Source organism: Geotrypetes seraphini, chromosome 19 (assembly GCF_902459505.1).
Source record: "Geotrypetes seraphini chromosome 19, aGeoSer1.1, whole genome shotgun sequence".
Lineage (NCBI taxonomy): Eukaryota > Metazoa > Chordata > Amphibia > Gymnophiona > Dermophiidae > Geotrypetes > Geotrypetes seraphini.
Window position 1 is genome coordinate 13,105,877 of NC_047102.1, and position 16,397 is coordinate 13,122,273.

The following is a 16,397-nucleotide window of genomic DNA, read 5'->3' on the forward strand; positions in this document are numbered from 1 at the left end:
AACTTTGGTCAGTACCTTCAGTGGAAGCAGTTAGGTTTAAAATCAATTCACGTCTGCTTTTTCAGTGGCAGGGGCCTGTACCACAGAACAGTCGATAAAACTAGTTTGAGTCTAGAAGATACTTGCCTTGCGTTTAAGAAGCTGTAACCTGCTGAGAGAGGAGACTGGCCTTGATTGCCTGCGTCAAGGGGGAAACAGGAAAAAAAAAACAGGCAGTCTTCTCCTTCCGAAGAAGCTTTTTATAGCAAAACCCACTTCTGAGTAGAAGAAAGAGGCGGCATACAGAGAATAAGCCTATATTGTCAGGTGAATATGAAAATTTAATGTACATTTAATTAATGTACATAGTACATTTAATTGAAAAGGCCGACATACATGGATTTTGGACTCTCAAACATTATTTGAAGATTCCAGTGTGGACTAAAATCAGTACCCTTTGTGAGGCTTTTTCAACATAGTTTTTTATGGTATTGATGATATGCTTCAAGAAATAGAAATATTGCAAGTCAATGTGCTATGATGCTTCCACTATAATTAGTTACATATGTTTATGACTGCACGTATGGGGCACTGACCACATTTTCACTAATTTATTAGTTTTTATAATCAGTTTCAATAAGTAAACTAGTACAGTTTATATTACAGTGTTATTTATGTACAGGATTTTAAATATATTTACCGCAGAATAACTAGACAGATATGGTGGTGCCACATTGGAGACACTTTTTTTAAGCCACTAAAAAGTACAACTGCAGCAAATTAAATGATTATTTTAAAGGAAATAGTTCATCAGGAAGCCTGTGGCCCTTAATCGAGACCCATACTGTTCAAGGTAAAAAAAAAGAAAAGAAAAATGCTAGAATTTCCAAGGTGCTCTTCCTGAATTGGAAACAGCATGACCGCAACAAAAGCAAATAAAATTGGCAAAACTAAGCAAATAGCACAAGAAGAGTCTTGAGGAATTCCAGTGGCACGCAGGTGGGAAGTGGCACTCATGCACAATGAGCTGGCTCAAAGCTAGGGCAGCATTTCCACAGAGGGCTCCTAGGCTGCGAGAGACTGGCCAAAAAATGTTCTTTCCAGCCACCACCTTATGGGCATGGCTGCAGTAACACCTGTAACTCCACTGTGTGTTTCCTAATCAAAACTTACAGTTCAGGAGGCATTGTAGAGGGTGACCAAAATTGTTTGGGTTGGTCTGAATTTGCAGCCAAAATCTGCCTAGGCCTCAGAGCAGAACAGCCTATTCACTCTCTCTCTCTTCCTTCCTTTTCTGCTGTTGCACTTCACCCACCTCAAAAAAAAAAAAAAAAACCCAACTAAACAAAATCCCCAAAACCACAGGAGCTCCCACTCCTATTTTCTTTCTTCTTCCTCTTCCCCCCATTTGCTGAACATAAGGAAGACCCTCCTTTGGGTCTACCCGTAGGCTGTTGTTGTTCCCTCACCTCAGGCCCACTCCAGGTAAACTTTACTGCTCTGGCAGGCTAGTGGCAAGAGCAATCCCCAGTCACTCCCTTCCATCCTATATTTGCAGTCAAAATGGTTGCTGTGTTATTCTAGCAGCAGTCTCACAAAATTGCTGCTGGAGGTCATGACAAGCCATTTTGACACTGGAGTTGGCCTGGACAGGAGAAACTAACTAAAGCTTTAAGGGTCTTATTTACATCTTGTAAGTTTGTGGTTTGGCTTGTTATACTACTAGCTTGCTTTGTTGTTCTTGATGTCATTAATTTATGCTTAGTCAGAACTTCCCATATTCCCATTTTAAAAAGCATGGAAGTTCCTGTTTTATGCATGCACTGATATGGACATTTTTTCCAATGTTTAGCTGGCCCAATTCTTCTAGTATCCAGAGCAGGTGCAAGACAAGTTCTTTAGGTGACTTCACCACTCTTCCATATAATCTAGGGTCAAACAAAGCTCAGTACTAATTAAATTCTGTATTACTTTAGCAGTTAGCTTTCAAATACTTCTTAATCTAATCCTACTTGATCACTAGTCATTTCCTTCCTTTATTTCTTAACTTCTCAATTAATTTATGCTGCAACATTTGACTTTGGGTTACCATTGTTTCTGCTGGTAAGACCCTTCAGTACAAAGCTAAAGAGAGCCCCTTCAAAACACTTTGTACTCCAGCAAAGGTAGCACAGAAAGCTGACACTTAGTAATCCTCAATTATAAATAAATAAAGCCTAATAAATAATATTAAGTAGTGCCATCTAAGCAGTATTTGTTGCATTCATGTGCATCTTCTATCAACAGGAAGAACAGTACATAATGTAAACTTTATTTACAAAAAGACACTTAAATTATTTCATGCCATGCCTCAGGATTCTATACAGAATCACCAGTTTTAGGGTTACAGGAAGCATATCACAAAAATTAAATTAAAAACAATCTAAACAGGTGCCAAGAAAAGTGGCAAGTTTAAAAACAAGAGAGAAAAAACAAAGGCTGAAGAAAGTAAGAGCAATCTGTACACTATTACGCCAACAGAGTACAGAGAAATGCACAAACAGCAGAGTGTTATGTACAAAGATTCCTGGCACTATATTATACATAAAACCAGTTTGTACACACTAGGCCTCAACAAGACCATGTAACTAGGAAGAATGAGACGACAGCAGCCACAGTGTCCAAGAGCTTAGCGCGTCACTTGCGACTGCTCTTGATTCTCTCCAGTCTCTTTTTCAAGTCATCTATGTTTGCTGCTGTGGAGGACGTGGTGGAACCGGTGCTGATTCCAGACAAAAGCACCTGATTGGAGTCCAGTTCCAAATTCTGAGACTGTTCCCGGGATTCGCGAAGCTGGGACAATTTACTATGCAGCATATCTGTGGAAGAGGCCACTGCGGGGGCAGTTGGCTTGGAGAGCAATGTGGTCAGAGAAGGCCTTTCATCCTGCAACAAAAATTCAGACAGAAGTGATAAAGAGCCTTTAAAAAGGCCTGGTTTTACATCTTCAGGGAATGTGTCAGAAGTTAGAGAACACAAAAAAATTCTCTCCCACATGGTACTATCAAAAACGCCAATGATGCAGTTGTTATTGTTTTTCAAAATTTTATAAGGCACCTCCTCAATTTTGCCTCCAACAGATCATCGCACTTGCAAGGAACATATGAACAGGAGTGCGCTCCTCTGCTGATGTATGTGTTGAATGGGTCTATGCCAACACCGATGCTCAACATCTGACCCGGAGGCTGCAATAGCTCTGCCAGCCTTAGACCTACTGCAGAACTTAACAGGAGTGGCATAAAGTATTTATAAAAGGTGAAGCCTGGCGGATCTCATGGCATACCACTCCAAGCTCCCTGCCAAACATGCCCCTCCCACTCAGCAAAGCACCACAAAGCACAATATCTATCCCAAAGCTGCACTGCACAACATTTAAGCTCAGCTGCACTCAAGGCTTTCTGTCAACTGTAGGAGCTAAGGCACACAAGGGTCCTCTTCACTCCCTGAACTTCACAGGACAACCCAAAAAAGTAGAGGGGGAGGGACCCAGCCACTTGGGTGTGGTAACCATGGGGCTGTTGAAAGGCCCCCACAGTTCTGAGCTCTATGTCAAAAAGCCTTAACTAAGACCGTCAAGAACATAAAGGGGAAAAGCCCAAATACTACCAAATAAGATTGCATAGGCTATCCCCATCTACCACCCGCTGGAGACTGAGAAAATACTGACTCCATAGGATTTGCACATGCTAGGTTTAGGTTTTCTGAAGTCAGAGGTTTTAGTCTCCATCTACTGGTAGGAGTACATAAGCTATCAATCTGGACTGGTCTGGAGTGGATGGTAAGGAAAACTGATTTTTTTTTTCAGTCTTGCCCCTTGGCACCACTAGACTGATCAGGACAGAGTGAGAAGAAAAAGACAGGTATACTGGTGTAACAGGGGTGTTCAACTTTTACATCAAAAGGCCACCACACATAATTTTTAGAACACAGTCAACAGAACATGTGTCAATTTTCAAAAAGATTCAATGCATAGAACTATTCCTAATATGTAAATTCTATGTTGGAGACATTATCTAACACAGATATTAAGTCATCAGTGTAAAATATCCTAGGACCTAGTTCTATCTGGAAATATTATCTGACATGGCATTCTCTCTCTAGTCTGTTTTCCCTCTCCTCTATGATAATCTCTTTTTCTTTTCTATTTCACTCTATTTTCTTTCATGTTTTTCCTTTAACTGTAGATATTTTAAATTTTTCCTTTTTCGGCATGTACAGAAGAGTTCTTTAGTGTCTCACCTTTGCATTATCCAAGCCACAGCGCTGACGCAGGATCTTTAACCTCTCCAGGTAGACTGAGGGTCCCACCTCTTCTCCACTGTTTGTGGTGGGGGCTGACATGTTAGTGGTGGTCACCTCCATTGTATGAGGAGAGATGACTGAATAAAAAAAAAATAAGGACAAAAATCTTACAAAGCACAAGAATGCAGATGGTTTAAAAATATCTATAAATGAGTACTAGCATCACAAAAGGAGTTTGTTTTCTAGACCACTGTTACTCTCTCTCTCTTTCTTTCTTTTTCTCAGCTCTTAGAGACCTGGGAGAGTTTTTTGTGTTTTCTCTGGGCGTGGATTGTGCCATTTGGCTATCTGTTCCTGGATTTGTACTGGGTGCACTAAAGAACCAAGGTGCTTCACTTCTGTGGTGTTTGTATTGTTCACGGCTGAGGTGTATTGCTGATGTTTGTAGTGCATTTTGGTGCGATTTATGCTCAATAAAAATTTTGCAAGTTAAAATAAAGGAAACTCTTTTTAGATTTAACTGTAACATTTAACTGTAGATTTAGATGGAACAAGCTTTTATTAGTTATGACAGGGGTTGCCATCCAACATATAACCAATAATTGGAAAAAATCACAGAAACCTTAGTTATACATTTTGGTGGAATTCATTATGCCATATATTTAAAATGGAACGAGCAATAGCAGTACAAAGAGGGACATATACTAACTTTATATAAAAATATGGGGGCCAATAGCAACATATTGTGGTGAATAGTCATCGATTCTTCTCTTTTCCTTTTCTTTTTAGCACACTAAAGGGGGGGAGGGAGTTGGGAATAATTTATACATTATATGTTAAAATATGCTATATAATATGTGTGTTTATTCTTACTGAAAATGTGATAAAGGGTGGGTGGTTGGGGGGGTTATTATATCACTAGAATATTATGTGGTAGAGATTAATGTGCTATTGTGAAATAACTGGTATAGAATATTCTTTTGTGCACTTGCTGTTCAATTTGAAAATGATTAAAGAACGTTAAAAAAAAATTTTTTTAACTACTTTGGTCTTCAAGATGTTCAGGCCAGGAAGGCATTACCCATTTAGCTGACTTGACCTTTGTATCTCTATACTGTGTGTGCAATGGAGCAGCTCTTCTAGTGTTAGATTCTACCACTGCAAATAAATCACAGCAATCAGAGCAATGGTGGTCTACTAGAACTCCCAAGGGCTAAAGTCAGACACGTCGTGCCCTTTACACATTCAGGAATCAAGGTGGCATTCTTGTCCTTGCTGAGAGAGGGTATAGACTGAAAAATATATATTTCTACCTGTAGAGGGAGAGATTTTGACGCCCTTTCCTTCTCTTTCCATCTCAATCAATCGCAAGCCTCTCTCCACGTAGCTCTGGAAGAACTGAGAAGAGTTTTTCAGGAAAGGTTCAATGTCTGCATCAGAGTATTTTTTCTTATATTCGTAAAGCTCTGCCAGACCCTAGAGAAGAAGTCATAAGGGTGAGAAAAGCAGCAGCAGCAAGTCTCCACCTCTCCTCAGATCACAGAACTAGTCTACCTTTGTTATCCCTCTTTTCAATATGGAAGGATTCGGAAGATAAAAATATTCTAATGAGACCATCTCAATATAACACTGGTGCAGATGCGGGCCTGCTTGGGAGTCTTTTGCTTCCCCTCACCGGGTATTTTTATTACTTTAATATTTTCTGTTGAAGATTACAACTTTAGAAGGTACCAATGAAATACAAACTAGCCATCAATATTCAAGAGACAAGTCATCAGATAAAGCAGAATTTATCCACTTATCTTTACACCCACTATTCAGCAGCCCTCTCTATATGGCCATTAAATGTGCAGTCCTTTGCTTAATAGGACATCTAGTCTGTAGAAAGTTAGAACTGTAGTGTTCTCCAAAATGGATAAATGTATTCAATTATCTGGAAACATTCTGATCATGCCTCTGGCCCTTTATCTCAAACAGATATATACTTTCACCACATACAGTACTGATCTCTACAGCCAAAATATATTAATTTGCTAATAGGAAATGTTCAACTAAAGCTCGTATGTTTTTAGTATCCAATGCTAATAATCATGCAAGTGCTTTAAATATTGACCCATGTATTTTTAGCTTTCTCCTGAGAATTCCTCCACTAGGCTTTTCAGAAAGTAAGGCAACTGGCTAACAAGATCCAATGAGGAGAAAATGAGAACAGCAAGCCAATGAGATTCACTACACGGCAGTCTGGGTTGGAGATGCTGATCTTACCAGTTGGTCAGAGTTGGATTTTAGCACCAGTTGGTATTTTATAATGCCCCTGAAGCAGCCCTAGGTGAAACATGGCCATGTTGGGCATCTGTTTTTAACCACCTGGAGCAAGAAAAGGGAATAAAGCTAAGTTTTAATCTTCTCATCTGCTTGCTGTTCTCATTTTCTCCACTAGAGACTTTACTACCCAAGGTTTATATCATAACCTTTATTCACCTCTTTCGTATTTTCTTTGGAGCCAATCTTTTTGAAGATTTCTGCTAAGATGTCGCTTACTTTTGCTTTGGACGCCTTTTCATCCTAAGGATAAGGAACTGTATGTTACAAGCTTTACACGTAAATCTGAGCCTCAGTTTGCAGCATAAAATTTATTTAAAAATGTCATATATTGCACATCTACAAATCTGAGCCGTTTACAATATACATATATAAAACACATTCAATATTTTAAATCCAAAAACAAAATATGCATCTAAGACATTCAATAATACAGATAGAAAATGCAGCAATCAAAAAACCTGAACAGTAAATTAAGGAGAAATTAGGTTCTTACCTGCTAATTTACTTTCTTTTAGCTTCTCCAGACCAGTAGAGGTTAACTTTACGAATGGGTATATATCTAATCATGACCAGCAGGTGGAGACTGAAAACAAAACTTTGGGACAGTATATACTATCCTCCCTTCTCTATTTCCCTCAGTCTGCCGAATAGCCAAGCAGAACCAAGAACTGGAAAACAGGAAGAAAACAATACTCCGAACAGGAGTAACAAATAACATACCCAAATGCTGTTGGAAAATGCAGAGGAGAAATACCCGAAGGAAAATGTCCCCACAGCTCGCCAGCTAAGCCAGCCGAGCCACAGCCGCTGTTCTTTAATTCTCCCCGGCCCTAGAAAAATACTAGAACCCGCAGCAAAAAACAAAAACTGCCCGCGAAAACAGCCCCAACAACAACAGACAGGGTGGGGACCTCTACTGGTCTGGAGAAGCTAAAAGAAAGTAAATTAGCAGGTAAGAACCTAATTTCTCCTTCTTTAGCACTCTCCAGACCAGTAGAGGTTAACTTTACGAATGGGACGTACCAAAGCAGTCCCTCTCACGGGCGGGACCCCCGAAGGGCCGATACCAGAACACGCTCACCGAACACCGCGTCCCGACGCGCCTGAACATCTACCCGATAATGTCTAACAAAAGAATACAAGGAGGACCAAACCGCAGCCTTACAAATATCCACCGGAGGCACGAGCGACGACTCAGCCCAAGAAGCCGCCTGACCCCGAGTGGAAAGAGCCTTGAGAAACTCCGGAACAGGCTGCTGTTTCAGAAGATAAGCGGAAGCAATCGTCTCCTTGATCCAGCGCGCAATAGTAGCCTTAGAAGCGCCAGCTCCCCGACGAGGACCAGCCAGGAGGACAAAGAGATGATCGGACTTCCGGAATTCCTGGGTCCGCTGCACATCAGAGCGAAGGACCCGACCGACATCCAACTTGCGCAGCTGCCGTTGCTCAGAAGAGCCCTCCCGACCACCCAAGACCGGGAGAACCACCGATTGATTGACATGAAAAGGAGAAACAACCTTCGGCAGAAAGGAAGGAACAGGCCGCAAGACGACCCGCTCCCTAGACAACTCCAAGAAGGGAGCCCTACAAGAGAAAGCCTGCAGCTCAGAAATACGCCTAGCAGAAGTAATGGCCACCAAAAAGACCGCCTTCAAAGTAAGGTCCTTCAAAGAACAGTCGTCCAAGGGCTCGAAAGGCGGGCGCACCAAAACAGAGAGAACCAGATTAAGATCCCAAGAGGGAACCGAGGGCCGTAGGGGAGGCCTAAGCAACGTGGCCGCCCGCAGAAACCGAATCACATCAGGAAGAGCCGATAAACGCTGACCTGACACCAACCCTCGAAAGGTCAACAGGGCCGCAAGATGAACCCGGAGAGAAGACCAAGCCAGGCCTCTATCCAGGCCATCCTGCAAGAACTCTAGAATGTTAGGCAGAGAAGCGCGAAAAGAGGTCACTCCCCGCGCCCGACACCATTCCTCAAAGAGACGCCAAACCCGCACATAAGCCCGAGAGGTAGAAAGCCTCCGGGACCCCAACAGTGTAGCGATCACCTTGTCTGAATATCCCTTCTTGCTAAGGCGACCCCTTTCAAGAGCCACGCCGTAAGACAGAAGAGAGACGGGTCGAACATGGGAATGGGACCCTGCATCAGAAGGTCGTCCGAGAGAGGCAGAGGAAGAGGAACCGCCACCAGGTGCCTCACCAGATCCGCATACCACGGACGTCGAGGCCAATCCGGAGCCACCAGCACCACCAAACCCGGATGGTGAACAATGCGAAGAAGCACTCTGCCCACCAGCGGCCAAGGAGGGAACACATACAACAGCCCCTCCGTTGGCCACGGCTGGACCAGAGCATCCAGACCCTCGGCCAGCCCTTCCCTGCGACGACTGAAGAAGCGGGGCACTTTGGCGTTGCCACTCGTGGCCATCAGGTCCATCAGGGGCTGCCCCCAATCTTGCACTATCAACCGAAACGCTCCGGCGCCGAGAAACCACTCTCCTGGATCCAGGAAGTGACGACTGAGGAAGTCTGCCTGAACATTTTCTACCCCGGCTATATGAGAAGCCGAGAGGTCCAGAAGATGGGACTCCGCCCAAACCATGAGCCGAGCCGCCTCCTGCGCCACAGGAGTGCTCTTGGTGCCCCCCTGACGATTGACATAAGCCACCGCCGTGGCATTGTCCGACAGGACTCTGACCGACTTGCCCAGCAAAAGGGAGTGGAAAGCTAACAGCGCCAGCCTGACCGCTCTGGTCTCCAACCCGTTGATCGACCAGGAGGCCTCCTCCGCGGACCAGGTGCCCCGAGCTGAGTGGCCCATAAACTGAGCCCCCCAACCGAGGAGACTCGCATCCGTAAGGAGCACCGTCCACTGCGGGAGATCCAGACCCACCCCCTGAACCAGGTGAGGGGTCCGGAGCCACCAGCGCAGACTGCAGCGCGCCAAGCCTCGCAGGGGAACCGGAACATCCAAATCTTGCCTCCGGGGAGACCACCTCCGGAGCAGAGCATACTGAAGAGGACGCATGTGGGCCCGCGCCCACCTCACCACGTCCAGGGACGCCGCCATTGACCCCAGGACTTGGAGGAAATCTCGCGCCCGAGGACCCCGGGACGCCAAAAGCAGGCGAATCTGAGATTGCAATTTGCTCACCCGGGCCTCTGGAAGGAAGACCTTCCCCAAGGAGATGTCGAACATAACCCCAAGGCACTCCAGACGCTGAGCCGGGACCAACCGACTCTTGGAAAGGTTGACCACCCAGCCCAGCGACCGGAGAAACTCCACCACCCGAGCCGTAACCCGGGAGCTCTCCTGCAACGACTTTGCCCGAATCAACCAGTCGTCCAGGTAGGGGAGAACCAGGATGCCCACCGACCGCAAGGCTGCCGCGACGACCACCATTACCGTGGTGAACGTCCGAGGAGCCGTGGCCAGACCAAAGGGAAGCGCACAGAACTGAAAGTGCCGCCCCAAGATCGCAAAGCGAAGGAAGTGCTGATGAGAGGCCCGAATTGGAACCTGCAAGTAGGCCTCCGTCAGATCGAGAGACATCCAGGATGGGCCGAAAGGTCCCCTCCTTTATGGCCACCACAAAGTAAATGGAGTACCTGCCGGTGCCCCACTCCGTAGGGGACACCGGCACCACTGCCTCGAGATCTAGCAAACGCTGAAGGGTCTGACGAAAAGCCTGCGTCTTCCATGGAGTCTGACATGGAGAAGCGAGGAAAAGGTCCGGCAGAGAGCGGGTAAACTCCAGAGCGTAACCGTCCCGCACCACCTCAAGGACCCACTGATCGGACGCGATCTCGGCCCATTTGGGGAAAAATTTGCGCAGCCGGGCCCCCACCGGAACCAAAGGGGGCGCCGGCAAGGAGTCATTGCGCAGGACGGGAAGCGGGGGAACCGGCGGAGGGATTCCCTGCCCCCCGACGGGCCCCCCGAAAGGGCTGCATGCGCTGGAAGAACCGACCCCGGGAAAAACCCTGAGCCGGGAAAGAAGCAGCCCCACGCCCCGGGCGATACTTGCGAAATTCCCGCAAACGCCCCCGGGCAGCCCCACACCTAGACGCAGGGCGGGCACGGTCCTCAGGCAGACGGGGCACCTTCGAGTCCGTCAGAGTCTGAATCAACTCATCTAATTCCTCTCCAAACAAAAAGACCCCCTAAAGGGAACTTTAGTAAACTTAGCTTTGGACGCAGAATCCGCCGCCCAAGCGCGCAGCCACAAAATACGCCGCGCGGCCATGCCATAGACTTAGCCGAAATCCGCACCAAGTCATAAAGAGCATCTGAGAGGAACGAGGCAGCCATCGCAATCTTCGCTACCTCCTGATCCACTAGAGACCAGTCATCAGACTCCCGATCCAGGACACGCTCAGCCCACCGAAACACGGCGCGAGCGACTAGCTCCCCACAAACAGCCGCCTGGACCCCAAAGGCAGAGACATCAAAATCACACTTAAGAAGAGTCTCTAACGCACGCGCCTCCGAGACCCTAAGAGCAGAACCGTCCATAACAGGCACGGTATGCCGCTTAGGAAGTGCCGAGACCACCGCGTTCCCCATTGGCGAAATTAAGGTAGCCCTACCTCCCTCCGGGACGGGATACCCAAGAGCCAAGGCGCACACCAAACGAAACTGCGCCCATAGGCCACTGCGCCAACACAAAATCCCGCAAATCCTGACGCACAGGAAAAGAGCGGGAACCAGGACAGACCCCCTGAAGCAGAGGGGCCCCCATACGCGGGGTCTCCGGCGGCGCCACTGCAAAAATGCAGCACCAAGGAGACCTGCTACACAGGTCTAAAAGCTCATCCCTCTGAATAAAAAAGCGCACCACGGACGCATCTGCTCTGGAAGACGGGAAACCCGCCGCCCCGCTGCCAACAGGCGTCCCCTCTAGAGGATCCTGGAAGCCCGCCAAAGCAGCCAGGTCCTCAACCAGGCCAACACGCTCCTCCGCCCACCAATTCGCAATCCAAGCCCCCCCGCGGGCGCTTGGATGAGGGAGGAGGAAGAGGGGACGCCAAACGAAAAGAGGGAGGCAAAGCCATAGGGGGCGCGGAGGGAAACCCCCCCCGAAACCCCCCAGGCGCACGTGGGACCCCCAAAAGTCCGCACAAAGAAAGAAAATAAATTGGGGGCAAAAAACCCCTGGGGGTCCCCAGGGACTCCCTGCCCCAGCAGGGGTCCATGCTGAAACCTGCCCCTGTGTTCGCCATACAGGGGGAAGGTCACCTGAGGTTGCAGACAAAATGGAGGGGCCAGACAAAGAAAATGGCGAAGTTCCCGCCAAAAATGCTCCCTCCATGGCCTGTAGCGGCTGAGAAGACTGAACAGTCTCAGCCGCTAAGACAGGCAAGTCGGCATCAGCTGTCAAAAAATCAGCTGAGAGGGAATCCTTCGGGGAATCCCTCCGTGGGCGGTTGTGGAAGACCGGGCTTCCCCACTGCTCCAAGCCGACTCGCGAGGCACCATCGGCGGGGAGCTCTGGGCGCCTGCAGCCGCTGCCGACGGAGCTCCACCACCTCACCGACCCAAACCGCCGAGTTCAGGCCGGCCGCGAGTGCCTCGCGGCTGGACTAAAATTGTGGCCTACTCCCCCGGAGAAGGGCACAATTGCTCCAGACGCGACCTAGCTATAAAAAAGTGCTGGTTACATGAAAAAATACAGTAAAATACAGTTTTCTTAAAGGGAAACAACCCTTCAGACCAGCACTACCTCAGGATTTTTTTTTTTTTTTTTTTTTTTTTTTTTTTTTACAGAACAGACTCCACAGGCTCTAGAAGCAATATGCCTTGCTTGACTTAGGGGGCAAGGCTTACTGCTGAGGCTCCTCTAAAAAAATGTGGGGAGGTGGAGGAAGTGGGGGGAGGGACCCCGCTCGTGACCCGCCGGGTTTGACACCCCCGAGGTCGGACGGACCCCCAAACAGGGCCCGACCAAGCTCCGTCCGGCCAAAAACAGGGACAATAAACCCCTAAACAAATTCCAACAGCCCTACCAAGAGAGATGGGTACAGATCACTCAACACCTGCTGGAGACTGAAAGAAGACTGAGGGAAATAGAGAAGGGAGGATAGTATATACTGTCCCAAAGTTTTGTTTTCAGTCTCCACCTGCTGGTCATGATTAGATATATACCCATTCGTAAAGTTAACCTCTACTGGTCTGGAGAGTGCTAAAGAAGTACCTCTTATCTGCTTCATAAAAGAAAACAAATGTTTTTAAAAATTTTCTAAATATGCTTAGAGACTCCATCATTCTCAATTCAGAATCTTGACATTCTGAATCATTCTCAAACATTCTGAATCATTCTCAAACAGAATCTTGACACAATCCTAGACGAAGAAAAACTGCGTGATCCACACCAACACGGGTTCACCCAGGGCAGATCCTGCCAATCTAATCTGATTAGCTTTTTTGACTGGGTTACTAGACAACTGGACGCCGGAGAGTCACTGGACGTGGTATATTTGGACTTCAGTAAAGCATTTGATAGCGTCCCTCATCGAAGATTACTGAACAAGCTGAAATCGATAGGATTAGGAGACACTCTAACTACATGGGTTGGGGATTGGCTGAGCGGTAGACTTCAGAAGGTGGTGGTGAACGGTACCCCATCCGAAGCATCGGACGTGATCAGTGAAGTGCCGCAGGGCTCGGTCCTGGGCCCGATTCTATTTAACTTATTCATAAGAGATATGACGCAAGGACTTAGAGGAAGGGTATCACTGTTCGCCGACGACGCCAAACTTTGCAACATAGTAGGCAAAAGCTTATTACCTGATAATATGACACACGACTTACTGTTGCTGGAACAATGGTCAACTACTTGGCAGCTAGGCTTCAATACTAAAAAATGCAAGATAATGCATCTGGGTAAGAGAAACCCGCGTAGAACTTATGTACTAAATGGTGAGACCTTGGTTAGGACCACGGCGGAATGCGACCTAGGGGTGATCATTAGTGAGGACATGAAGGTTGCCAATCAAGTGGAGAAGGCTTCCTCCAGGGCAAGACAAATGATGGGGTGTATCCGCAGAGGTTTCGTCACCAGGAGACCTGAAGTTATGATGCCGTTGTACAGAGCCATGGTGAGGCCTCACTTGGAGTACTGTGTTCAGTTTTGGAGACCACACTACCGAAAGGACGTGCTGAGGATCGAGTCGGTTCAGCGAACGGCCACCAGGATGGTCTTGGGGCTCAAGGATCTCACGTATGAAGAAAGACTAAAAAAATTGCGGCTGTACTCACTTGAGGAAAGAAGAGAACGGGGAGATATGATTGAAACATATAAGTACATCACGGGACACATCGAGTCAGAAGATGATATCTTCTGGCTCATGGGACCCTTGACCACCAGAGGGCATCCGCTGAAAATCAGGGGAGGGAAGTTTCATGGCGACTCCAGGAAGTACTTCTTCACCGAAAGAGTAGTGGATCATTGGAACAGACTCTCACTCCAGGCGATAAAGGCCAGCAGCGTGACGGATTTTAAGAGAAAATGGGATACTCACGTGGGATCTTTAAGGGAGTAAATTCAGGGGAGGGGATACTTGGAATGGGCAGACTTGGTGGGCTATAGCCCTTTTCTGCTGCTTTTTTCTATGTTTCTAATTCCTTCAGAAGAGTATTCCATAACAAAGGGCCAACAACCAGAAACATACAAAAAGGCTTAACCTGCTGGTTCCTGTCATCCTGTCAAGATAAAAGCAGGTTTACATAAACTTTATAGTTAACTAATCTTTCAAGATGAGTGTGCCTGATCTGGGCTCTCTAGTCACTGGGAGACATTTCTACTTGTTATGTTCTAGGACAATCAGATGACAACAAGTGAAGATTACTGCCTATATATAATTCAAGTGAAAAAAAAAAAAATAAGTAGCTTTCATCAATTCTTGATGCAAAATAAGAACAAAATAAATACACCTCCACAGCTTAAGGTATATTTTGATATATGAAAAGGCTTATGATTATAGTAAAGTAGTGAGCTCTACATTGACAGGTTCCCTTCTCTAAAAGTCATCCATTTTCCTCATTTAAATATTGGAAAAGGTTGAATCATAGTCCAAAGTGTTCACCTACAACCTACAGATACAGATCAAACTGCTCTCCAATCCCCAATTGCTATGGATATTGCCTCTGGCTGTTAGTGCTAGTACTCACAATGCGTGAAGCTCCTTTTTCAGTGTCCTTCTCTGTCTTAGATCCCGTCTGATCCATAGTGTGCTTCATGACCCTAAGCAGGTGAGTTTCGAGCTCAGACTCATTCTTGTTTTCAATCATACTTAGATGGTCCATAATCTGGAAGTTTACAAAATGGAAGCAATTGCAAGGAAATGAGCAACCAGAATCTCCTAGCAGCTCAGTCAGGGTAGCTGCTCCTTTCAATGTTACGTTAAGGGCTAAAAATTCAAAGCTTAAAGCACAAGATTTTCAGCTGTAAAATTAGATTGTGGCAAGCACTACACATTCAATATGCAGAGCACTCACTCCCAGCATGACACCACAATATGTAAGTGTGTAAAGTGGAGAAACATTAGCGAACCTCTAAACATATTAAGGAATAAAGAGCAATATATGTAAAATGCAAAAATATAATAAGTTATCAAGAGACCAGTAAAATGTGACATATTTGGCTGGAGATGGCATCAAAGAACCAGTTTCCTGAACTTGCAGCACTTGCAACACAGCCACACAATGAGGGCAGAAAACACCGACTGTGAAAGCCATGTGCCAGCTATTCTATTGCCTCCTGTGCCGATACCCTGAGGCCTACTCTGACCCACTTGGGTGCACCAGTCCCTCTTCTTGCCCTGATGCACCTCCTGCCAACTTTATATGGTCCCCTAGCCCCAGCCTAAGAAAGGAGGGAAGCAAAACATGAAAAAGGGTGGAGGAGGGGAATGAGGAACCTAGTAAGACACAGATTCAGCCCAGGATACCTGTCCAGTGGACCTCTCCAGATTCCAGCTAGGCAACCAACTTTCTTGGTTGAACCAGGCTGCAAGAACCAGAACCAGGGAACACAACTGTGGCCTGCTCTTCTAAGGTAAAGGCTCAGACATCTTCTCAACTAGGCACAGACAAACCTCAACTACAGCCTTAGGAGATAATGTCAACCTTGCTGTACCAATCCAGTAATGACCACCACCTGCTGGTGATAGAATACTGGCAACTACCTCATCTCCATCACTTCTTTATGCAGTTATGTCACTGTAAAAGTTGTGGTCCTCTGTCGCCATTTGTTTGGCATAACAAATCTATAAATCTGTTCGGTGAAGATCTATAAATCTGTTCGGTGATATGCCTTATTCGATAGATATATCACCTAAACAAAATGTTCACTGAACACTTTTTTTTTTCTTCTCTTGTTTCGTTTTTCCCAATATGCCCCCTCTGAAATCCTAATCAAACTGTATTTTATTCTAATGATCAGACATCTTAAACACCTTAGTATTGGAAAAGATAGAGGGAGGTTGGGAGTATGAATGATAAGAATTGATAATTGTTAATTATTAGTATATGGGAGGGAGGGGTGGGATTCTTTTATATTTATGTATTGGAAGATTACAAATAAGATTGTCAAGTGATTAATATATTTCTGATGGATTATTGTACACATGTTGTAATTTTTGAAAATGAATAAAGATTTATTTAAAAACAAATAAACTGTATTTTGTAATTCGGGACCTTTCATTTAACATGTCCCCTCTGAAAATTCCTAACAAACTGTATATTGTAATTTTCACTGTATTTTTTGTAATTTGCGACCTTTTCCTAACAGGTCCTTTCGGAAATTTCT

General features: G+C 45.9%; 1 protein-coding gene across 5 annotated transcripts in view; it reads right to left on the reverse strand.

The window, feature by feature from the left end:
- Window positions 1-575: 575 nt before the first annotated feature.
- Window positions 576-16,397, reverse strand: part of CKAP5 (cytoskeleton associated protein 5) — a 120,032-nt gene continuing 104,210 nt past the window's right edge. For all 5 annotated transcript variants that reach the window (XM_033928376.1, XM_033928375.1, XM_033928371.1 and 2 more), the window contains 5 exons: window positions 14,759-14,896; window positions 6,742-6,825; window positions 5,574-5,736; window positions 4,258-4,397; window positions 576-2,904 (listed from right to left, as the gene is read on the reverse strand). In XM_033928376.1, coding sequence (XP_033784267.1) covers window positions 2,656-2,904; window positions 4,258-4,397; window positions 5,574-5,736; window positions 6,742-6,825; window positions 14,759-14,896 — 774 coding nt within the window. In that variant the 3' untranslated portion in view covers window positions 576-2,655. The remainder of the gene's footprint in view (window positions 2,905-4,257; window positions 4,398-5,573; window positions 5,737-6,741; window positions 6,826-14,758; window positions 14,897-16,397) is intronic.